This window comes from Amblyomma maculatum, chromosome 2 (genome assembly GCF_055883805.1).
Source record: "Amblyomma maculatum isolate TAMU_Amacu chromosome 2, ASM5588380v1, whole genome shotgun sequence".
Taxonomy (NCBI): domain Eukaryota; kingdom Metazoa; phylum Arthropoda; class Arachnida; order Ixodida; family Ixodidae; genus Amblyomma; species Amblyomma maculatum.
Genome location: NC_139345.1, coordinates 98003990 through 98029474, shown reverse-complemented (window position 1 = coordinate 98029474; position 25485 = coordinate 98003990). Strand labels below are relative to the sequence as shown.

At 45.7% G+C, this 25485-nt stretch overlaps 1 protein-coding gene across 1 annotated transcript; it reads right to left on the bottom strand.

Annotated features, from left to right (window-relative positions):
* Positions 1–16929: 16929 nt before the first annotated feature.
* Positions 16930–23837, bottom strand: LOC146199346 (uncharacterized). The gene is made up of 4 exons (XM_084592757.1): positions 23647–23837; positions 21183–21343; positions 18494–18827; positions 16930–17314 (listed from the first exon to the last, which is right to left on the bottom strand). The coding sequence occupies exons 1-4, from the start codon at positions 23835–23837 to the stop codon at positions 16930–16932; spliced, it is 1071 nt and encodes a 356-aa protein (XP_084448883.1).
* Between the last annotated feature and the right edge of the window lie 1648 nt (positions 23838–25485).

The window sequence follows — 25485 nt, the reverse complement described above, 5'->3', positions numbered from 1 at the left end:
ATACACTAAACTGTGAGTGATTCCCTACTAAAGCACTTGTGTATTTGTCCAGCTACACAGTCTGTGAGACTGCGCTTTTAAGAAAGTAGGCCTGCGGTGGAACCTTGATTACGACTACTGCAAAGTGGACACTGGATAACCACTTTATTGGGAACTTTTGCGAATTTTAATAAAACCGATACAATCATACGGTCCTTCTTCTTTCTCTCACATCCCTCCTCTCTTTCTCAAACATCTCGAATAAGAAAACGAATGAAACGTCACGAAATGACGAATCCATCAGCAGAAGAACTACTCATAAAGTTAATGGGGAAACTGCATTTATAAGATTTTTATGGCTCATGGCAGATGTAACTGCTACTTGAAGCCTAGACTTTGCTAGATGGGTGTTTGTGAATGGAGTCTTGGAGTATTCATTCATCGTGAGATTGGTTTGGTCAGTTCTCCCCTATTGCAAATGCTCTCTCTAACGGTTAATCCCTCAAAAAAAGCTTCTGGATACTCCTGTTCTATTTTCTATGAAATGCAGTCGGCCGTTCCTCTAGACTCGTCACGCTTTTCTTGAAGAAGCTCCCATTGAATACTTCAGATTCTACGAGGCTATATCAACTACTCTTGTGAATACATGGTTGCTTCCCCGTTGTAGCAGCATGGATAAACTTATGGCAATGACAATGGTGAGGCGGGCTCCCTCTGGGAAATATATCTTGCAGATGTATGAGTGACGTTGATACGCTCCACAACTTTCGATATCCACACAGTGCACCGGCGTTCAGTACCGGCGTAGGTACAATGCGGAGGTTGCTGAACGTTTGAACTTCTACACATCTGCTCCTGAGTGGGCACACGAACGGAAGAAAAATGAGCGGGTACTGCAAATTCAAAACGTAACCATGAAGAGGTTCTATATTCCATTAATCGTGAAAACAGATTATAGGCGAGGCGCCTGCTGTACTCCTGAATTGAGCCGCTACAGACTTAGAGGGCCCATGAAAAGATATTTACTAAAACTAGAAAACGCTCACGAGTAGTATAGGTATCCCATCAGTCCTCTCCTCAAAGCGAAAATTGCTTAAGATACAGCGTCGCAAACACCGAAAATATCGGCGATTGAAATCACGCTTCTCCTTTCCCTCTCAACTCCACGCGCGCAGGCGCGGAAGGCAAAAATGAAGAAAGCAAACCACGACGGCGCCCCACCACGCTACGCTCCGCCCGCGTCACTTGGGAGCGTCCAATGAGTGGGCGCACCCAGTAAGCCCCGATGACGTCACATGTGAAGTTTGCGCCATATGGGAGTAAGTTTGCGCGGGGGAACGTGTCGTCGTCCTAATCGGTTGCGAGAAGTCGCCAGGAGTAATTTTAAACATAGTTGGTAAACGATAAGCTCCAGGTGAAATCTTTAAATTTGGCGGGAATACTCACAACGACCACGTCTTTATATTTCGTGCACTAGAATATTGGAGAAAATATCGTTTCAGGGGCTCTTTAATAATTAACTTTTTCTCGTTAATTTTTTCTTTGTATCCCGAACGTGCAACTGCTGGTCCTTGCCTTCCCATCCTACTTACTCGGATGATCAAAATGGCAGACAGACATTTTCCCGTGGTGGCCCACCAACTTTTATTCATGTCTATTCATTCCCTAACAACATACTAAAAGTTGTTATGCATCCTAAAAGTCATTCTCGGTAGTCTTACACGTTATACGCGGTCAACCGCCCTTCGTTTACACTTAACGAGACCCTAAAGCGTCAATTCTCTTGGTTGCACCTAGCTGCAGAGGCCACCTATATTGCTCCGAAAGAGAAGATCCGCGTGTAGTTGAAGAAAGGTTCTCTTCGCGTGAAGCGACACACGTAGGCCTGGCGCACGCTAAAACCCATTCGCGACGCGAAGCTGGCGCTACGATTTTTGGGTGACGCGGGCGAAGTGAGAGTGAGCAATTTAGGCGCCGAGTTGTGTTGGGACAGAGCCTTGAGCAGGCTGCCAGCGATGGCTTCGTCGTCGGCCAACAACAGAGACACGTCCCCGGTGTCGTTGTTCATCTCCTGGATCACTCCGTAGCCGAGAAGCTGCACGAAGCGGTCCACCCCACCCGACTATTTAGAGTCGCATCAAATAATAGTCACATCAAATAATTAAGCAAGCAGTTAATGTATAACGCAATCAAATTACAAGTAAGGCCTTGGCGCAACCTTGAGAAAGCCACGAGCGCGCCCCTTGCATACAACGAAGCTCAGATTAGATGCGAACACTGTTGTCTTTTTTTTCCACAACAACCTCTCAAAAACTCCACCAGTTTAAGTGAACAAATATATTCACTGGCAAATTAAACAGCGGTTGTACTATGAGCATGCTCAGGCATTCATTTAATACGTGAGTAGAGGCTTTCGAAACAAAATATAGGCTGCGCTGAAGTTGGGAAAGCTTGTTGATATAATTTTTCATCACTAAAATATTTATGTAAAGAACCTCCGCTGGCATAAAATGGCGTCGCACTGGACGCGCAGTTGTACACGCTAGTTCGATTTTTTTTTTGTGATATACGCCCAGTGAACGAGCTCCCTGTAATTCCATCGACAGGACCTATCTCTCTAAACGTGTATTAAGGCTACATCGTGGCAGTCCTTACTGGTGAAAGTATGTCCAAAGCTTAGTTCAGTTTTTGTATTCGCGATGTTTGCCGCGCTGGCATTATAACTTTAGGGTTATTTAAATGTTATCCACACTCACATAGAATGGTTCTAAGTGACATATAACTGTGATGTCGAACTAACTAATAAATTAATACGTGTATACGAAGCCTCGCGCTCTGTCATGATCGAGATCATGAAGTGTCATTATTCCTTTTACTCATTCAGCTAGACTTTCAGCGCTGTTTTCCTTCATGAAGTGATATCGTTGATCTCACATGCGATTTTCTCATCGGTGAGATCCATGTTATTTTACGAACAAGGTTCGGTCTTTCTCATATGGCGCTCAATTTTAAGACGCTGTGGTTCTTCAACAGAGGCTGTAGAGGTTGTCTCCCTTCCTTCGTGTTTCGTCCCGTTGCTTACGCTGTCTTATTTCATTATGCAGTACCAACTAGCCCGGCATCTTGCACTTCTAAGTCTTTAGGTTCAGAAGTTAATTAACTTATGTGTGCAGAGATCTTGCGCGCGCAATTTGCTTTTAAAACAGCGGTGTTGAGAACACTTACTCAAAGCACGTCACTCGGGAATTAGTGCATTCATGAGCTACTGGCTGCTACAGACAAAATGCAAACTCGTGCATGCGCTCACAGAGGGCATCAATCATTGAAAAATATTTCAATTGCCATCGTAAGTTTTCTTTTCATGTAAGATAAGTAATAGTCACAGAAAAACTGTTCTTGATACCATATCCCAAACCTTTCATGCCGCCATGAACGACTTTCTTCATACTAAAGACAGTGCCAAATAATCGGCTATCGATAAGAGTTTGATGTGGTGGGGTAGGACGCTTTCACATCTAACGAGCCGCACGTCCGCGACACTCTTTTCCTTAAACTCAAGTGTACTTTTGGAAAATATCGTATTGTGAAAATGTGAAAAATGCACAACCCAGTACGGAGACCAGGGCCCGCTTGCACAAAACAATCTTACGACTGTCTTAGCTAAGTCCAGACTTAACTGGAGTCTAAAGAATAGGCCACTAGCATGGCCGCTTAAGACTGGAGTCAAGACTGGGCTTCATATCCTGACTTGAATAAGTCGCTTGTATGATTGCGACTCTAGTGCTGTCTTGGTTAAGACACAAGGACGCCAGTTGTGTAAGTAGAGAAATTAGGGAAATACAGGGATGCGCTGGCACTGTCCCTGCTGTAAGATGTACACATTCCGTCAATTTTGCGTGCCATTGCTTTTTGCGGTTTAAGATTGTGTTACGAGGAAAAATGCCCCAAGTGGTTGCTGAGGCCGTTCTGGGAAGACACTCTGGTGAACATGAACCCGAAGCGTTCGACGTTCGGAACACGAGCCGTCTTAAATAAGCTTGATCTTTCTAAAGACACCATTTAAGTCTGGACTTAGCTCGGACTTTATCGTGCAAGCCGGCCCAGGTTTCGCAACATCGTGCCAAATTGGCTACTTTTGGACCTTTGTGGCACATAAATTTGAGGTTGGCTACTTTTTGACCACGTTTGGACAGACTGGCGTGCAAGCACAGAAGATTGGTCCCAACGCTTTTTAAAGGCCAGCTGAATAAAGTTATCAAACCTTATGTGCTGCGGTAATAAAATAAACACAGCCTGCTCATCCTTGATTTTGCCAATGTAGAGTTCATTTTTTTATACCTTGGGGATGAAGACCTGAGATTAAAATGAGCCTAATTCGTGAAGGAAACTTGAATGCTGAGGAGGAAGATGCTGTGAAACAGTGGCATTTTCTTTCCTGCGAAAATGAGATTTCCAACTGCGCTTCCAATGAGTGCTAACTCACTCTCCGAAAATTGCAAGCCATCAGCCCGCTCAAAGAAATGTCACTTGAATTTTTTTTTTTTTTACAGTAACGTAGCGCCAGCACAAACACGAGGAAGGAAGGGACAAGACATTTAGGGCTGTGTCTTGTCCCTTCCTCCCTCGGGTTTGTGCTGGTGCGCTAATTTTTCCTAGAATGTCGTACCAACTCGCCCATCAGTCTGATCTATTGAAATATGTGTTTACTTTCAAAGCCAACCCGAACGAGGGCTGAGATGCAACAAGTTGAAAGAATTAGCTACGAAGCAGCTACCCGTAACTACTGGACGAAAATTAACAGTTACAAAGATATCCCGCTAGCACCAGTCCCGTGAAGAATCTAGCAGCCATCGGTGCCTTATTTCCTTGTATGAAGCGGTGACATGGTACGGGTATTTTAAACTTTTCAGAAACAGAGCTGAGAAATATAATTCCCAAAGACCTCTTTGTATCCATCTTGAGGATCAGTTATGACATGAAGATGCCTTCAAATTTGCATATCCTTCCTGTCGTAAGACACGCCATCCTAGTACTTTCTATCGTCTACCTCTCAGTGCCAGATGTAAAACGAGATCGCGGCATGTTATGCTTACTGAACTTAGCGCGAATGCCAGACGAGGGGGAAAAAAAAAAGGTAAAATAACGATGATAGAAGACTTCTTTTTTTTTTTCTATCTCGTCTGCTACTCGCTCTCTTTTCCTTTGTTCATCGTATGGCGGTAGCTTCTTTACTACACGAAATGCTAACTATACCCGCAGTATACTCTTCCGAACTGCATTCAGCTTGCGAAATCCTTCAGGCGAATAATGCAATACAGTCCTCCTTCTGAGTGCCAAACAGTTCACATTTAAGGTAATATAGCTGTCATAGATAAATATCACTGTATTGATTCTATTGGCACCTTCAACTACACTGACAAAATTAGATATATAGAGACAGTGCTGTAAGTTTTATAAATGCTGCTAAGTTAGTCCCACCGAACAGTTTCCTTTTAGGTCCTCTCCTGGTTAGGTTTGAGGTTTGGTTTGTGGAGTTCAACTTCCCAACGCGGCTCAGACTATGAGAGACGCCGTAGTGGAGGGCTCCGGAAATATCAACTAACATCGCACAGCACACAGATGCCTAGCTTTTCGCCTCCATCGAAAAGCAGCCGCCGCGGCCGGGGTTCAACTCTGCATCCTTAGGCACAGCAGCCGACTAGTGCAGAAACCACTGCGCCACCACGGCGGGGCTGCTTCCTTGGCTGCTCGACTATCGTTATCGCCGGTGCCAGTACCACCAAACCTACTTGCTATTCTTTTAGGTGAAACTACAGTAAAGTATTTACCAGCTGCCCATGCTTTTGTTTGTCTGGTTATCGTCGTTATAAGCGCAGGAAAGGCACGACCTCTGCCGGCTTCCCTTAGTTGTAACCTGCCAAGGAAAGATCAATGGCGAATAACGGCCCAGCAATACGGACGATAATACGCATGCGCATCTTTGAGAATCTGATGGATAGCTAGAGAACACTTTGATTTATTATCTCCTTGAAACAACACGCGTCGCTTTTCTCTCCTACCCTTATCACCGGAACTGACACAATGCACAAATATCGATTAAATTTACAGTACATTGCATGTCGAAATGAAGAATACGTCTGGAACAGTATCTATCCTCGCTGCCGCAACGGTGAAAAAGAATGCGCCCAGATGAACAAAACGCAAATCGCGTTTAGTTGAGAGCTGAAACGAAGTACGTGTGACCATGGCTCTACAGTTCCCTACAGGCTTGCCATATATATATATATATATATATATATATATATATATATATATTGAATAAAGCCGTATATGTTGACATATTTCCCTGTAAGCAGGTCCGCAGAGAATGACGCAGAAGTACCTCCATTTCCTCGTTGAAGGCCAAGGCAGAGATACTTTTCTCTCCCCGAACAATGCGCTTCACGAGCGCCTGTCTCTGGCAGTGGAACACTTTCAGGTCGTATCGTAGTACGCTCTCCATGTGCTCGCTGCTGAACGGCATTACAGTCACGCCCGCCGCGTCCGCCGGCAGGCGCTGCGGGGACACCGGAGCGGGCCACGTACTAAGAAGCAACGTCGAGTGCCTGCAAAATGTGGAGAGAGGGAAAATAACAACAACGACAACAACAACAATAATAATAACAATAATAATAACTGGTTTACAGCAAAGGTAAGGCTCAGTATCTCTCCCACTTGTTCTGTGGGCACCTGAACCGCTCAGTAAGGGAAAGCAGGAAGTTGGGAGTGAAATCGGAGAGAGGGAAAGAGCTGCTGCATCTAGTGGAAATCTTAGGAGGGATTTTGGCCACCTGGGGATCTTTAACGTGCACTGACATCGCACAGCACAGGGACGCCTCTTCGAAACGCAGCCGCCGGCGGTCGTGATCGAACCCGCGAACACACTAGTCGGGCATCTTAGCCACTGAATCACAGCGGCGGGGCCAGTTAGAGGGAAAAATACATCTTTTGGGTGTTAGCTTTTGACAATTCAGATAATGTTCGCTAGACTTGTGAAAATTAACGAGGAATGGCGGTGTCGGTGGCGCCGCATTTGTATAATTACGAAAGAACCGAAAATAAAAAAAAGAGTGAACTGTCTTTTAGCGCACACATATTGCAGGGATTTCGTTCAGAGAACAGTTGCCGTACGAAAGTATGCATTAGAGAGAGTGAGTTGATTCCCGTTTTCTATGCTGCTAGCATTCTATGCTTTTGTGCGTTATTGCTGACGTTCATTTTTCTTTTTTTGTTTTTAATGTAAAGACCTTTCTTGGGCTCATCATGAGTATCTCGCATATGTGAGGTGTATCAGCGAGACGTCGCAATAGGTTCTGACGACGAAGCCAAAGAAAACAAAGTAATGAAATTATAATGAGTACAAAAACATGCAAGACACAGGAAGGCGAGAAGAGGAAGAAAGAAGAGGAAAAAGAGAAGGAGGAGGAAAAGCTTTCGGCATTAAGCTCTTAGCAGAAGCTAATAGCGATTCTGTATTATTGAGGGCAATAATTTTTTCTTAGTATTACTCTGCGACTTCTCTCTTTAATAATTAGATGCGATTTAGGCTATGTTTCCGTAAGCTTTTAGTCTTCATAACTGAAAAGGAGAAAAGTGCGTCTGTTGTTGCTAAAGGTGCAGTTCTCTGTCAGCGCCTGTTTCGGCTTTGCTAGGTGTTCTTCTTTTCTTTGTCCCTGGCTCTCCTTCATCGTTCATGCTGCGTTATTACTTGTTCTATAGTTAACCATTTCTTTTTATCTCCAAGACTGTTGTTTAATTTATAAGCAAATGTGGATACATCTTCAGCATACAACGGCGATTTCCTTCGCGTATCACGCCTGCGTTATGAATGCACTCTGAGTGAAGTGTCTCGTGTTTTAAGCACGTCTGAACAATTTTTGCAAATTACCCTGAACAGCATGAGTGAGCGACCAAACTGGCGCTTTTTGAGACATCTGCGTTGACGATGGTTTTCTTTATTTTGATAGCAAACATAGCTGAATTTTTGCATAAGGAGTAGTTAGTAAATTCCACTGTGAACTGCGCTCCATAAGAAGCAATAAAATTACGAAGGACTTTAGTGACTAAAGTAGTGAAAGGCGGAAGCCTGAGGTCTCATCTTGAGTAACGTTCCTGCCATCTGCAATCCCACACTTGAACGCGCGCCAAGGAACGCCACGCGACAGGAGCGATGGCGTACCATCCAAACGCACACATGTCGGAGAAAGTGTGACGGATACTGCGCCTTTCTTCCAGAAGTCTCATCTTGTCTAGCGTTCCTGCCATCTGCAATCCCACACTTGAACACGCGCCCAGGAACGCCGCGCGACGGCCGCCGCAAAAGCGGGACACGCTTTGTCCACGACAGTATGAGCCATTAAATGCTTTCGCCTTAATAATAGTAGAAGATAACATCAGCGTGCCAACCTGAGGTGCATGATATCTACATAATCGTGTTAGTAATTGCAAGGAATGAGTGTGTCGAGGGAGCATGATCTTTGATCCAGATCAAGCTATCGGCCTCTCAGATTTCCATCTTTAGTGACTTCTTTCACTCACCTATAAGGAAACTGCGGCATCTCACGAATGACAGCCTGCTCAGTGGGTTCCGGTATGCGCCACATAAGGTTCTCGGTAACAATGTCGACCATTGCGGACATGAGTTCGGGACCCATTCCAATGCCGTGGTGGTCGCGGTCGACGGTCACTTGGTCCACGAACAGAAGGTCGTTGGCGAAACGGCACCACGAGGCACTGCCCAGCACCTCGTCTGCGGTAAGCCACGCGAATTCGTGTCATCCGAACTATCCCTAACACATTACAACCTCGAAGAGTCTGCTCCTTATCGAGTGCATTTTGAAACTGCGAAGAAAGACAAGGGACGAAGAGGAAACCAACAAGACAAAGCGCGGATTTTTTAGGTTGAGACGCTGCCAGCACACGCAGGTTCCCTTGAGTAATACTAGTTACCAACTAGCCTGCATCTCACTAATATCTTTATTGAGCCAAAACCAAGAGAAATGCCTACAAAGCGCCTTTTGTGCGTAACTTTTATGAAAAATGCCAAGAGCTAAGGCCAAAGTTTCTTATAGAACACCAAAGACAACAGTACATGTGGCATAAGTGGGGTCAATACGCTAGCGAGCGAAAGAAATTACCATAATGTGCAAATGGTTGCTGGGCAGGTGTTCTGTAAGTAACTCTAAGAAGAAAGTCTCCTGACAATGTTTTTCAGCTGATGACAATATTTTCCAGCTGAAGGAAGATGTGGGGTCACTGCTTTATTCCACTTGTACTTGATTTCTTTAAACATTTGTGATTAGATTTGATTTGTATACAAAAACTTCCGTTTACGTTCGCTTCTATATCAGCATGTTCTTTCTCCTGAAGCGATCGTTCACGCGATCAACATATAATGAAGTGTCCGCAGTTACTTTGGTCCCATGCCAATCGTAATGTTTTCTTTTTCTTCTCCCTTTATAATCCCACACAGAACTATGGGGGACACTCCGCCTTTAAATGTATGTTGCGACAGCGTTGAGAGCTCAATCTGTGGCTGCCCAATCCTCCTCTATCACAAAGTGTGCTACCCTCTGGGGAATGGTTTAAAATTGCCTCATTCGGACAAGTATTAAAATAACCCTTGGCCACCGGCGCTGTATTTCCACCGCTAGCCTCCTGCAACCGGGCGTTCATAACACATGCGATGATATCGCGGAAGCAGTGCGTACCTCGCAGGTAGAGCGGCTCCGCCTAACCTCCACAGGCAGATGCATACTCGAAAAACTCGGGATCAACACTTGCGGAGGCACCCAGCCGAAATTTGAAATAGACATGGCCGTACGAGACAGACTACGGATACCCTCGCTGCCAAAAAAAAAAAAAACATGCATCGCAAACACCATAAGGAGCGTAGGGAAAAAGGGGCAAAATACTCAGTAGGAAATTTAGCCGCCTGCCACCGGAGGAAGTAGCCTTTGTAGATGCTTCCGGAGGGACAAGCTCCTTTACGGTTGCAGCTGTAACGAGCGGGTCGGGTAGACCGATCACCGCGGCCACCCTGACAACTAGGTCTCTGGAAACAGCTGAGGAAGTGGCAGTGGCTCTAGCCTGTGCCCAGACATACAAAAATGGTCTATGTACTTCAATGGAAAAGTTTATGGTTAGCTATGTCTGTCTATGGACTTTTATAGTCGGCTATAAAGTGCCATTGAGATATCTATAGGCAGCTATAGAAAATTTTATACCACTTTGTCTATAGCTTCTCGACCATACAAAATCTCTTTAGCTAACTATAGAAAACCATATTTCCATGAAGCTATAGACTATTAGTCATACAGCTATCGTTAGCTGTCTACAGAAATTTGAATGGCTCTAAAGCTACAGACGGCAAGCCATAGAATCAGTTTTAGCAAGCTATAGAAAAGTGTATGCTCCTGGAGCTATAGATTATTAGTCATTCAGTTATCTTTAGCTGTCTGTAGAAATTTGAATGCCTCTAAAGCTACAGACTGCGAGCCATAGAATCAGTTTTAGCAAGCTATAGAGACGTTTATGCTCCAGAATAGCTATAGAATATCAGTAATACAGATATCTTTAGCTGTCTATAGAAATTTGAATGCCTCTAAAGCTACAGACTACAGGCCATAGAAGCTGCTTAGCTGGCTATGGAACAGTGTATGCTCCTAAAGCTATATACTATTAGTCATTCAGTTATCTTTAGCTGTCTATAGAAATTTAAATGACTCTAAAGCTACAGACTGATAGCCATATAAGCTGCTTTAGCTGGCTATAGAAAAGTGTATGCTCCTGAAGCTATAGACTTGTAGTCATACAGTTATCTTCAGCTGTCCATAGAAATGTCAATGCCTCTAAAGTTGCAGACTGCAAGTCATATAAGCTGATTTAACTGGCTATAGAAAAGTACATGGTCTCGAAGCTATAGACTAGTAGCCATTCAGTTATCTTTAGCAGTCTATAGAAATGTCAATGCCTCTAAAGCTACAGACTGCAAGCCATATAACCTGTTTTAGCTGGCTATAGAATATTGTACATACCAAAAGCTATAGACCAGTAGGCGTACATCCTTATATGAAAGTACATATATCGTCGGTTCGAATCCCTCGTGCGACTTGTACTCTAGCTTGATTAAGAGTTGTGTGCTGTGTGCAACGAGAAACCGTATGTCATCAACTACAACGCTGTACGACAAATGGATTACGTCACAATCTTGGTATAACTGGTGGGAGCACTGTCGCCGCATGGAGGTACGCCTGCAGTGAGTACCTTTGATTCATGATAGTTGCGGTAATGGTCACTGATGGCCAATTTTCAGTTATTTATTCATCAAAATGAGCGTCCAAAGATATAGAGCATGACACACATGCACATACACACTTGTGCATGAACAAACACACGCACATACATACGCGCTCACGGGCGCGAATATTCTATATCTGACCATAGAAAATGCTAAAGACTGCAATACTTACATTAGGACAATCGTTTCGGTTTGCGACAGCAAAACTGCCATACGAAATTCGTGGGTTGACTGCACCCCCCCCCCCCCCCCCCAGGCGAATCGAATAATACACCAATCTCAAATCTCGCGGACTCCGGCGCCCACTAGCGTTCCCAGCAACGAATCCGTCCATGCCCATGACTCGAAGGCTCTACCACCGAGCCGGCTGCAGAGAGGGGGCTTGGAACAGGGAGCGTAGAGTGTGCCAAATCTTACACCAAAATTCTACAGCACTATCGAATGAGTAGGCAGGTGGCTGCTGCGCCAGCCCTTACCCTAAATTGCAGGCAGGCCGTCACCTCGCGTCGCCTTCCGACTGGGACATTCCCACACCCGCTCCTGGTGAGCCATATGCTCCCAGGAGAAAGATCAGAATTCTGTATAAACTGTGACTTGAGAGGGACTTTCGAACGCATCATCTGGGACTGTCCCTTTTCTCCCGGAAGGGTCCTAATCTGACGCCGCAACTCTGGCGAGACCATGCTGCACTGCTCGGACCCTGGGCTCCAGCTAGCCGCCATCCAGCTGGCCTGAGACGCCGCCAGCCAAGAACGACTGCCAGTCTGCGTTTGAGGGGATCTTAAGCGACGCAGGGCCGGAGTTCTTTCATCAGCTGGTGTAAATAAAAGTTCTACTCTCTCTCTCTCTCAAAAACTCGTGTGCTACTGGTTGAAAACGTCCTTGAGAGATTGGGAGACACAGTTCCTGCGACGTTGCGAGGTATGCACTTAACTGTTACCACCATCTGTCGCATACGCCTGTCTCGAATATGAACTGCGCGATCAGCTCCGGCTATGCTCATTACGGAGGCCAAGACCTACGCATGCGCGGTGCGGCCGTTTTAAAAAAGGCGGATTATGGTTCCTCGTTTGCGCACTTGTCGATTCAGCTTGCTTTATTGTGCCCCTAATTCTCACGCATTTTTATCAGCTACCAAGTTATCCAGCTCCCCGTTGTGGGCGAACATCCGACATAGATAGGACGTCCTGTTTTAGCCAAGTCGTACGAGTTGGCCTGAGAATAACGTGCCTTCTTCATGAGAAGGTTGATTCCTGTCCCACCGTCCAACCTCAAGTGGGCAACTCTCCCTTCTTTGTGTAAGCATGGGGTGCTCTTACGTCACACAACCCATGGACGAAAAAATGCTCGGCCCAGTTGCCTGCCATCTGAAACCTGCCAGAAAGATCCATGCCCATGACTTTACACTCATATTGCCGACGCCAGATTTTCTGCTAAACAGAGCCTTTAACGCTATCGCTAACGCTACAGGAAAAGTGCGGTATTTGTTACAATTCTCGGTGGACATCTGAATCGCTCTGTAATGTGTAAGGCAAGGCAGGATGGGGAGAGTGCATGTGGAAACAGAAAAAGAGGTGCCATAGTTGAGGGCAAGGAAATAATTTCGACCACCTTGGGATCTTGCACTGACATCGCACAGTACACAGACGTTTATGCGTTTCGCCTCCACAGAAACGTGGTCGCCGCAATCGGGTTCGAACCAGGGAACTTAGTGATATGTGCAGTGTATGTCAAGTGGGTCTGGCGGACCAATGGCACATCATGTGGGACTGGGCCAGGTTCCCGACCGAAACTGCATCCAAGACATAATCGCCGGAACTTCAAAGTGCTGTGCAAAGTACAAACAAGGACATTCAACTATGGGCCGTCCAGCAGGCCCGATTTTCGCCCTGATGGGGCTAGGACAGGTAGGTCACCGCCGCATGCGGCGGGGGGCTATCCTGCCACTGAATTTTTATCTGTTGTAGGCCGTCATTGCACCCGGCTATCCTGCCACTGAATTTTTATCTGTTGTAGGCCGTCATTGCACCCGCCACCGCTTCGGTGGTGGTGGACGACGGCTGTTGTTGCGGCGCGCGTCTTTTTCTCCCTCTTCCTTTTTTTTCTATCATCCCTATTTTCTCTTCTGTCCGCACGAGGCAGCAGAGGTGGCTCGGCTACAGAGCCAGTAGCAGGCCCGTGCATTGCCTTTTCTTTTTTCCTACAGCCACAGGACAAACACCGGCAGGCCCGGGATGCGCTCGAAAAGCACTAGCCTCACGGCCCACCACAAATGGGCCAAAATAAGGTAATGCAAAGTAGGGCATAACCCCGGGTCGAAGCTCGGCCAGCGTAACGACGCATTAAACCGTGATTTGCCGGAATCTCATTAGTTATACGTACGTACATACATACATACATACATACATACATACATACATACATACATACATACATACATACATACATACATACATACATACATACATACATACATACATACATACACACACACACACACACACACACACACACACATACATACATACATACATACATACATACATACATACATAAATACATACATACATACATACATACATACATACATACATACATACATACATACATACATACATACATACATACATACATACATACATACATACATACATACATACATACATACATACATACATACATACATACATACATACATACATACATACATACATACATACATACATACATACATACATACATACATACATACATACATACATACATACATACATACATACATACATACATACATACATACATAGGTTGAGTAGCCGAGCATCTTAACCACTGACGCACCGCGGCGTGTCAACAGCGCAGTCTTGTATGCTGAACATAACGCTGGCACTACGAAATAATGCCGTATAAAAGGCATTCGTAAGTGGAGGGCATTTGGCGGTAAAGTAAGGAGCATGAAAAGGGTATGGGTATTGGCATTGACGAGAGCATTATGCTAGAAAGCGAAAAGCGCAGCATGTTGACAACCATTTATTTTCCAGAAACATATTTGCCCCTTGAGGACTTAGCGGCCTGTCCAGTTTTTGACGTCGTGCATCACAGAGCAACAGCTTCAAACTGTCAATGTCACCTTGATGAAATAACTGGAATTTAATGTTTTTGTTGTGGCTATAGGAAGAAGGAAACGAAAATGCATGGGCCTGCTACTGGCTCTGTTGCTGAGCCACCTCCGCTGCCTCACTGATTTATTTATAGGAAGGGAGAGGCACGGTAACTGTCTCACTTGTGTTCTGTGGACACCGCAACCGCGCCGTAAGGGAAGGGAGGAAGATGGGAGTAAAAGTGGAAAGATAGAAAGAGGAGCCGTAGTGGAGGGCTACGGAGTAATTTCGACCACCTGGGGATCTTTAACGTGCGCTGACATCGCACAGCACACGACGCCTCTTCGTTTCGCCTCCATCGAAACGCAGCCGCCGAGGTCGGGTTCAAACCCGGGTACTCCGGCACAGTAGTCGGGCGTCTTACCACTGCACCACCCCGGCGGGGCCTCCGCTGCCTCCGCTGCCTCGTGCGGACAGAAGATAGAAAGTAAAGAAGAAAGAAAAAGAAGAGGGAGGGAAAGACGTAAGCGGTGGCGGGTGCAATAATGGCCTAAAACAGATAAAAATTCTGTGGCAGGCTAGCCCCCGCCGCAAGCGGCGTTGACCTACCAGTTCCAGCCCCGTAGGGCCAGGAACACCCACCCTTCACCACCTCCCTGGAATTAAATAATTCACCGCCGCGATGACTTCGAGATAAGCACGCGCAACTGCTGATTCGAAGCTCGTGGTTTAGATATCGGACACGGTAGTGGCTTCTCGATGGAGGTGAAACGAAAGACATCTGTGTACTGTGCGATGTCAGTTCTGGTAGAGAGCCTCAAGTGGCCGAAATTTTCCAGAGCCCTCCACTGCGGCGTTCTCACAGCCCGATTCACTTTGGGACGCTATAGCTAGCTTCAAACCAAGCCAACCAAATTAATTCACGGTGTATAACTAAGACCCTACGGCTGACACTGTAGATCTCAAGCAATAATACAGAGCTATGTGAATTGACCCACCCTCTTTTTCAACTGTAAAAGGGGAACCTCGGTCATAGCGAAATTCATACGCCATCTCAAAGCTGGGCATAGCGGGAAGCTAGAGTACCACTAGTGGGAAACTAGGGTATCACCAGTGGAGCGCATATGAGCCGTATACTTACCAAGACACAGGAACGCAATGAAGTGGTATGGTACGCACGCGGGACAAGCCAAGAAATTAGTGGAGAAATAAAACGTTGGAACCTTGAGGGCCAGCGGGCCGCATGCGACCGGTGAAGTGAGCGTCTGTTAAGACCCATGTGTACTTCTTGCTTAATACTACTTGAGCATCTAAACGGTGTCATTTGCACGAATCAAAACTGCTGAAGAAATGACCGGTGTTTTGCATGTGAGACGCCATAGTTTGAGATCCATGCTCTATGCACGAAAGCTTATCTCTCCTATTCCTCGTCGCCCTAGTCAAGGGTAAGGTGCCGAAATGGTGATTGTAAACAAATAATACACATATGATATTGTCACAACTATACTTGCATGGTAAAGCTTACTGCCGGAACGACATGTTTAGAACGTGGAGTCGATATGGTGCGTGTGCGCTGTAAAAGGCAGTGCAACGGAAACCAACGGATTCATTTAGTCCTCTTGGGTTAATTGCAGCGAATGGATGAATTTTGATATCCGTGTTTTGCGTGTGGGCGGACTATACTTTTCGGAGACAAACATTAACGCGGAAATGTGTGATAGGTTTCGTAACAGTATCCAGCACATTGTGCAAAACTGCTCGAATGCATGCGCCGTCGGGCTACTTAGTGTCGTTGGCTTTTATCCTAGACCTCGGCCGACCAAGTAGGAGCTTAACTGAAAGCACAAAGTCAGTAATGCGACATATTCTTCTACGGATGACTTGAACCGATGTCGATTCTTTATTCTTAGTGTAGGAAAATGCACCTGTATGTGTATATAGAAGAAATCAAAAGAATAGCACAAATAATTGCTTGTTCAGTTCTTTAAAGTCGTCGTAGGAGACCAGTTAGCCTGGAAGCTGAATCGGGGAGTACTAACAGCAGTATGGTCTATGCAACGGCGAGCTCCCCGTTTAACCCTAAAAGACTGTCTCACAGAGAATAAATACCTTTGTATATAGTTCAGGCTCGAAGCAGCTGCAAGCTATGCAGATTATCACTGAAATGAGAAACGAAAGGGCCGCAGGGAAGTCCGATAGTGCCGCTGCTGTGACTGTACACAAAAACTACGGGCCGTGCTTTCGTACCACGGCGCGGCAAATGGAGGTGTGTGAACATTCCGAATTATTCGGCGGGTACTAACAAAACTTGCAGCCATCTCAAACTAGAGCCATGCGAATCGCATACCACACGTAAGTTACATAATGTGGTTTGCTGAACGCTTTAGAGCGCCGAAAAGATATGAACAGTGCTGTCAATGCGCACGCAAAGCGAAACCCGTACTGCATCCTTGAATTTATTTCCCGCTTTCAGTCACGCACAGATCCAGTGCAGCGCAGACGTTTCTGAAGAATCTACATGGAGTAAATCCTGCTGTAGTCGAACTTCAGCTCGTTGTCGCTAAAACGGCAGACAGACCGCTTGATGATGTTCCAACCTAGCGAGCGCACGAGGAAGGATTCCTCTTCGGTAGGCCATAGCGGGCTGACCAGCACCACGCCCACGTCATTTGCCGTGGGACAGCCGCGCACGAAGCTGCGGATCAGCAGGCGCGCCACATCCTGCGTATCGGCGGCCAGCATGTAGAAGAACCAGGAGCCGTCAGTCATGAGTTGCACTATGCTGAAGCCGGCCACAGAGCCATCCTCCCTCAGGGCCACTTCTGTCGTCGTGCCTTCCTCGTTGATGAAGGCCCGAAGCAACTGCGACCGGTCGACGGTCATTATGTCTGTGTCATACCTGCGTCCATAGCGTGCGGTTAGGTTAAAGAGGGAACAGCGTCGACACTATGCTTAGAAAATGCGTTAAGAAATATTAACGCATCGATTGGCCAGTTTGCAGCATCGTGTAAAATGGAAGTGAGGTAGGGGTCTCTCAACCTCTCGTCTCCGTCACCCAACGTGCCGCGAAACAGATAACAACCTTCCAGGCCGAGCTCAACGAGATGTGGCGAGTGGATAACGGGGCACATGAAAATCATCTGGCTCGTTGTGAACTGACTTTAACGTCGTCAATTACGTCGACTGCGCTTGTTGTGAGGCCATAACACGGACTGCATTATTTGTGCGCTGGATAGAAGGGGATAAGACGTGATAAACATTTTCGTGATTTGAGCTGCCATACGGAAAGGTGGATAGAGTGAGATGATAGCAAAGAAATGAGATAAGATAACCTTGATTACATATTCTTTAGGCACATGAATGATGTCGCCTTGGAGCCGTTATTCGGTCACACAATGAGGACATTGCCTTGAACCAAGTATGTCTAATTAATAGCAAACGAGAAATCGCGTCATATATCATCACTGAGTATTTGCCATTTGTGTAACTAACATATTCAGTCGGTGCTCCCTTCGGTACTGATTGCTTCGGCCTTTCGGCACCGCTCTTAGCTGCGTATCATTTCTATCATAGCGTGTTTAGCTTAATTTATTCAGTCCAATTCGCATTCTGTTTCTTCTGAGCGCTCTGAACTGTGATCAGACGAAGTGTTCTTGAGTTCAATCTTTTATGACCGTTTTACCGCATTTTGCTTTGTCAAAAACCTCAGTAAACCTCCCATAGTATAATAGATTGTCATGCCAATACATTTCATCCCACTAGCAATATTAATTTTCTTTTTGCGTAGCTTTGGTTTTACTGTGATAAATTTGAATGCACTAGCGCTGCTACTGCGCTGCTTACCTTAGCTGGATGCTACGATATATATCTCTGTAATTAATTCAACATCAAAGTTGCGCCGAAATCAAATTATAAGAAAGCACGTATAATTTGTGTGTAGGTTTTACACGCGTTTAACAGAAATCCGGGGAACAATGGACGACGTCAACGCTGCGCCGTAAATGAGTGATTGAATGCTGACTTTCATAAGAGCAAATAAATTGGGATTCTGAAACCGGTGTCCAAAAGCTTCACTTACTTCTGAAGTTTGTCCCAGACGGCTTCTTCGAACGGCTCGACCACCACTCCATGCACGTCACCGATGACTATCTTGGCCTCGTCAACTTTGACGGGCTCGTTTCGTCCGAGCAGCACGGGTGAGCGGCACATGAACAGGTTCATGCGGTTGAAGAGCGGCTCCAGCGAGAGGATGCAGCGCATGAACTTGTTGTTCTTTCCGGCTTTCTCAAGGCCTGCCATGAGCAGCTCGGTGCCGATGTGCCTGTTGCGCAGCTCCTCCCTAACCACCAGCAGGCCCATGAACACCACGTTCGGGCTGTACGTTACCATTGAGATGGTGCCGTACACCTGGCCTGGGTGAGCGATATTTTGCCGCCGTTCATTTTGGCGCCCTTTTGGCATCCCGCGCTTTCCGCGTTTTATTGCTATTCGTGGTCAAGCTGTATTTTTGACTGGACAAAATGTTTAACATATCTGCATTAACTGATAGTCCGCGTCTTGTGGAAGTACGCAAATGGATCAGGTTAATACCTGAGTGGCGCGGGCATCTATGCAGGGTTCGATAGCTTGCAGCTGCTTCGAGAGAGCCCTTTTTTCGCTAGTCGTTGCCAGTTTAATTAGGCATAATTGACGCGAACCTTGCATCCACAAAATAGTTCGTTTTCGGTGCCAAAATTAAGCTATCTTGCGAGGTTTTTTCTTTCTTCGTACCGACATGCATGAACAGTGAAGAAACGTATTATGTGGAGCTTGTTTACAGGGAGGGGGGGGAGGGGGGGCACAGATCCAGGACGAGACCGAGAATCGCATAACTTGTCCATCGTGGATGTGGTTTTTAGGTCGCCAACCCCATTTTCACCGCGACAATTATTTAATCATCAGCTCGCCACAAATTGATTAAACGTATGAAACGATACTATTGTCCATTTTACTGGAAATAACTATCGATTATCATCGCATTCCTGCCTCAAACTGTGCATCATTTTAAGGGATGTATTTAGATCTGTATTGTATTCGGCGTGCAGAATTGTTTACGTGAACACTAGTAACATTACACAGGACACACTACGCAGAATGTACTTTAGCTTGGGCTAGTTGGTCCATTGGAATAGATGGCGCCTCTCCTGCTGTTTTCTCATTCCTTTCTTGTCGCCTTCGTACCGTCCTCAGAAACAACCTTGACACTACGCAAAGCAATTATCGATTAACAATATGCACAAGGTACAACCCCTGACCAGCGTATATCTCGTTCTCATTCGCTCATCTTTCTCGCTGCAATTACCTGCAGTGCCTAAATGGCTTTCTAATCCCGTTCCAGTAAAGAAATATCAGTTAACTTCTCTTCACATTATGCGTCCTACACATGTTCATTGCCTCCTTTTAATTTCAGCTCGAATATCTAACTTCTGTCCCTTCTGTTAAGAACCATGCTACTCTTCTTTCTCGGCATTGATCCTGTCACTCTTCTTTCCAAAGCTGGCTGCGGTGCCCTCCATTTATTTGAACTCGTTTGATCACCTTCTTGTTCCTGCTTAAGTTATCACTAGAACAATGCACCCTGTGTACTCTTTTCTCATAAATTACATGTTTCTAATCCTGCCTATCCAGTAGAAATATCGGTTACCTTCTCTTCATATTATGCGTCCTGCATGTCTTCATTTCCTCCTTTTAATTTCAGCTCGAATATCAAACTTCTGTCCCTTCTGTTAAGAACCATGCTACCCTTCTTTCTCAGCACTGATCCTGTCACTCTTCTTTCCAAAGCTGGCTGCGGTGCCCTCCATTTATTAGAACTCGTTTGATCACCTTCTTAATATCTGCTTAAATTATCACTAGAACAATGCACCCTGTATGCACCTTCCTCATAAATGACATTCATTAGCTGTAATGCATGACCCGACGGTCCAAATTCACTTCATTATGTTTTTATCATGCGATATATATTGCTTTCAAGGTCTGGTTGGATGGTTGCTACATGGACTGGGCGAACTCTCTTACCAATATGCGCTTTGTACGCTTTGTATGAAAAACTTTCTCCTTATAACGTTTATTGTCACTGGAATTTCCTTCATATTTACTTTCAGCTCAGTGCTTTGAGTTTCGGTCCCAAATCATGTCCCGCTGGTTCGCCTGCATGTTCCGCCTGCATGTTCCGCCTGCGTGTTCCGCCTGCGTGTTCCGCCTGCGCGTTCCTTAGTATGACAGTGCAATCAGCGAATCGGTTGTTTCAAATATGTTCTTCATTTACTGCTATACCTACTCTTCCCAATCCTGCGAATAAGTGCACATAAGCGTTCGTAAAAGTCATATAATGAAGTCTCATGCATGTTTATATCATGTATAAATATTGCAATGGCTTAGTAAGTAATGTCTTCACCTTTCATTTTCGACGATTGAACAGATACAAACTCCAGAAGCCTGGATTATTACTTGTGGTCTACATTTCATTGATACCTTGTTTGCTGTTATTGCATCATGCCTATCAACAATTTCTTCAATCATGACAGCCCAATCTTTATAAAGTATACTTATAAACAAATCTGATGTTTAGTAATTACTTGGTTCAAACATTCTGCAATATATCTGAAACGTCTTACGTATGGTGCCAATACCATATATTTATCGAACGTACTGAGCAGCAATGAAACGAATTGAAGACTTTCGCTGCTCTGTGACAATCGGTACCTGATGCAGTTCGCAAAGCTTACCGTCGTCACTCACAGCGACCAGAAAGCTGTCCGGCTGCAACTTCCATGACGTGTGGATGGAGTTCTTGGAGAAGATGTATTTAGTCTGGAGGCGAATCTTGTAGGCCTCTTCCAGCTCCTCCGGCCGCATTGCCCGGATCACGTAAGGCCGCTGGAACTTGCTGATTGTGTTTTCAAACAATTGTGTGTCAGGTAATTGCGTACTGCTGCTGGACGCTTGTAGTCTGCAATTAACGGCAAGTGATGGCTAACCCATGCTTAATATTTATTTGCGGTTCGAAATGACGAATGATTTGCTAATGTCAGAGGACCACACATCCACATACCGGTACAGCGCATTGGTCAGTCGATACAATGGTCAAAATCAAGTTATTATAAATGTTCTCGTCTAAAAGAGAACCGAACAAGGGCTGATGGGGAGCCCGAGTTCGCAAGCCAAGCTAACGTTTCCACCAGGGAACTTGTCTACGCCTGGCCCCTTTCAAAACGGCCTCATGAAAAAACGTTAGCTTGGACTGCAAACTGAGAGAGAGAGAGAGAGAGAGAGAGCGAAACAACTTTTAATGCCAAAAGAGTAATAATTAGGGCATGTCGGCCTGGCGTGGCCCCCAGGCGGGGGCGACGCCCTGGGCCCACGAGACAAGCGCCAGCTGCGTCTTCTAGGCTCCCGCTCAACGCTTATTTGGTTCTTTTTCCCACTGTGTATCCATCCTCTCTCCCTCGCTCTACTCTGCTCTCGTTTAATTCAGAATGTAGTCATTGATCCGGAAAAATTTCAAATACCCGCTTATTTTTTGTCCTTCTTTATAAGCGCAAGCACCACTAGACCTTTCTTATCGCCAGATCAATGAGCTACTGTGGTTTCGATATTATATTTAAGAAATTTTTCTTTATAGCAACCTCGAAAAAATTCAAATATAGCAATTAGTGTCGTGTTTCCACAAGATACAAACAACGTGGAAGTTTATGTTATGGAGCCCACACACATTATGCATTATGCGATGACAATGTGTTAGCATTACCGTCCTTTTATTTCTTAATACGTTCTTTCCAGGCCGCTTTACATCATGCTCCTCAGTGCTATTTTGACCATCCCCCTTTACCCACCCTTGTTTGAAAAAGAAATTTTCTATACTAATGCAACAGCTAATTAGCACTGTTCATAGCTAGTATTAACCACTCATTAGGACATTAAGTTCACCTCTGTGAAGTTCGCGCTTAACACGTGTTGGGAGAAAAATGGCGCCCATTTTGAATCCGATGATGCAACTCCATTGAAACCGTCGCCTTAGCATGTGACGATAGTAGTGTCAGACATGAGTACGGTCATTCAAATTCAAATTCATTTTATTTCCTTGTGTGAAAGGAAGGAGCAGCCACAAAAAGCTACCGTTCGCGGCAGCTTGACGAGGTGGTTACCCCTACAAGTGATTCTACTTCAAAAACTGCGAGATAGACTCAAAGCCCACAGAGTGGAATTACGGTATCACGTGACACCCGATCCCGGTCGGCCACGGACTAGTCTACCGTGCGAATAGAACGGTTTTACAGCCCGAACCCGATGCTGTGAGAGTTGGGATATTTTCTCAACATGCAGAAACGTTCTAAGTATGCACGCATTGCACCCGACGAAAAGGTTTGCTGCTGACTTCGTCAATAGCCACTATCACCAATCCACGGCGGCATTCTTGGAATACGTGGAATACTTGAAGTAAAAATATTCAAAGGCGCAAGAAAAGAATATTATTTGCAGCAAACATTTCGTGCTATTTCGCGAAAACGGTAAAACGAGCCTATAGGGTGATTATAAAGAAACACAAACAATGTAGCATGAGCTTCCTAGATATTTTCGCCTCTTCGCTCTTGGGGCACATGTTCTTGAAAAAGAATGTCCGGGATAATCATCAGTGTCATTGGCATTGGTTAGGTCAACGAAGTCCGCTACTGAGACAGTTTCACTAGGCGCGCATATGGTAGTGAAGTATGAATTTGCTTTTCTTGGTAATACAAATTTCATTTCAACATATTTCCTTTCATTTCGTTCACGTAACCTTGAAAGCGAAGAGGGAAATAACTAGGCTCTTATTTTTGTTTAGTCTTCCAACAAACCGAAGTCACGAATGCTAGGAATGTCCTACTTAGCGCACATATGAGTCACAGTAAATTAACATAAATTTGAGCTCCACTGCCTACTTTTAATGTACTGATACATTTAGCGAACCAGCTCTTTATTCCTGGTCAACAGTCGGCAGATGAGCAGAGATGGCCGCCAGGCCAAAAGGCCCCTAGGTAGCAGCAAGCAGCAAGACAGTGTGCCAAAGGTTTTCAATGTCACTGAGGCGTTTTATAGAGAGTTCTAACTATTTTACTTCCAAACTCGCCGACAAGCAGCAGGAGAAACCGTAGCGGCAGCAGTACATCATACGCGAATAATGAAGCCAATCAAACTCGGCAGGCCACTCACCTCTCCTCGGAATCTTCCTGGCCCGGCGGATGCTCGACCCTGGCTGCGGTGAGTTGACCGATGGACGGCTGAGAGCCGGTGCCGCTCATTAGGAAGGTCCGCTTGGCGGTCACATTGTCCGAGGACTCCTTATTCTTCACTCCGCGATAGCAGCAATCGAACATGGCAGCGGCCTCCTGTAACTTGCTCATTCGGAATGGGTAGATGGAAGAAGCGTGGCGATTTCTTGGTGCCGTTTAGCAGGAATCTGTCGTCGCCGCGGTTCTGGCAAGCTTAGAGAGCTGCCCGAGAGTGAGAAGACAGCGTACCGAAGCGGGTAGCTCAGGATACCATGAGTACAAGGATGTGGTAGCTATGGACAGTGGGCGTAGGTGGAAAGAACCAGCGCTGTTCTGAAGATTTTGAGGAGGCCGCGAGGAATAGCCGGCTATGGCGCCATTCTGCACACGGGCAGGCACGTGCGGCGTCCGCAATAGAACAAAGCTTCTTTCTTTTTTTGTTTTTGTCCTCGTCTCTTTCTTGCGTTCTTCTACCATTCTTTAAAATATGCCACTGGCGAGGCACTGGTCAAGAAACAGAATTGAAATCATTGAGTTTTATGCATCACATCAAAGAATAAAGTTAAATAAGAGCTATGAATGCAAACCTCTAATCTTATCTAACCCCTCCCCAGTGTGGAGTAGCAGGCCAGGGTCTTTTATTACAGGCCAACCTCTCCGCCTTCCTTTTCATTAAATACGTTTCTCTTTCTCTCTCTCTCTCTAATCAGTGAATCTCAGGAAACAAATTTAAGAGTAAATTATTTCACACTTCAAAGTGTAACAAAGCAGCACCCCTCAATGATTTTTATGTACCGCCCTATGAAGAGTGAGTACACGTGTTTAATATAATTTAGTGCTATCCCGAGCTTTGTAGCGCTACTTAATAACAGGAGGCACTGTAGAAGGTTTTCCGTTGCACCGTGGCATTCAATATCATTCCCATTCAGCTTGAAACAAATATTCTAGCCACTGCACTTGAAGCCAGCTGGAGAGAGCTGCGATCGTTGTTTTGTAGCGTGAGCTACACTGGCCGCACTCTCGCTGGCTTCGCGTGGCTCTCCGGCGACCGTACTGCGCATGCGCGAGGTGCGAGTGACGTCCCTGTGCGCAGCTCGCGAGCCTCGCTGTCGCCATTGGTTGACAGGAAAGGAAAGGTGTCCACAGGTGTCCACTTGTTCTGTGGACACCTGTACCGCGCTGTAATGGAAGGGAGGAAAATGGGAGAGAAAGTGGAAAGAAAGAGGAGCAGTAGTGGAGGGCTGCGGAGTAATGTCGACCACCTGTGGATCTTGCGGAGTCCTGATATTGCGGAGGTGGAGGAAGGTGGCTGCTCCTTGCCCTACGGGGCTGGGACTGGTAGCCCACCGCCGTTTGCGGTGGGGGCTAGCCTGCCACCGGTGGTTGTACCTATTGTAGGATAAATAATAATAAATAGGCAAACCCTCCGACCACCGCGAGCTAAGGTAGAGAAATCACTCTTCAAGTATTCCCAGTACTGCTCGAACTATCGCGAGCCTTCCCTTCAAACTAATCACAGCCAAATGCCAAATTTGTTGGCGTATATGTAGGCCTACTCGCCTACAAGGAACCTCCATATACAGTGTTCTGCAACTTTATAAGAACCGTCCTGGAAAATTTCCCAAGACGGTTCCGATAAAGTTGCAGAACGCTGTATATACATAAATTCTCACTTGTATGCGTTTAAAATCCCAAAGGCTCGCAAGTCTTCTCTCCAACCCACTTCATTCTCTCCCTTTCTCACATGCACACACACGCATGCGCACGCAGACACCCATAC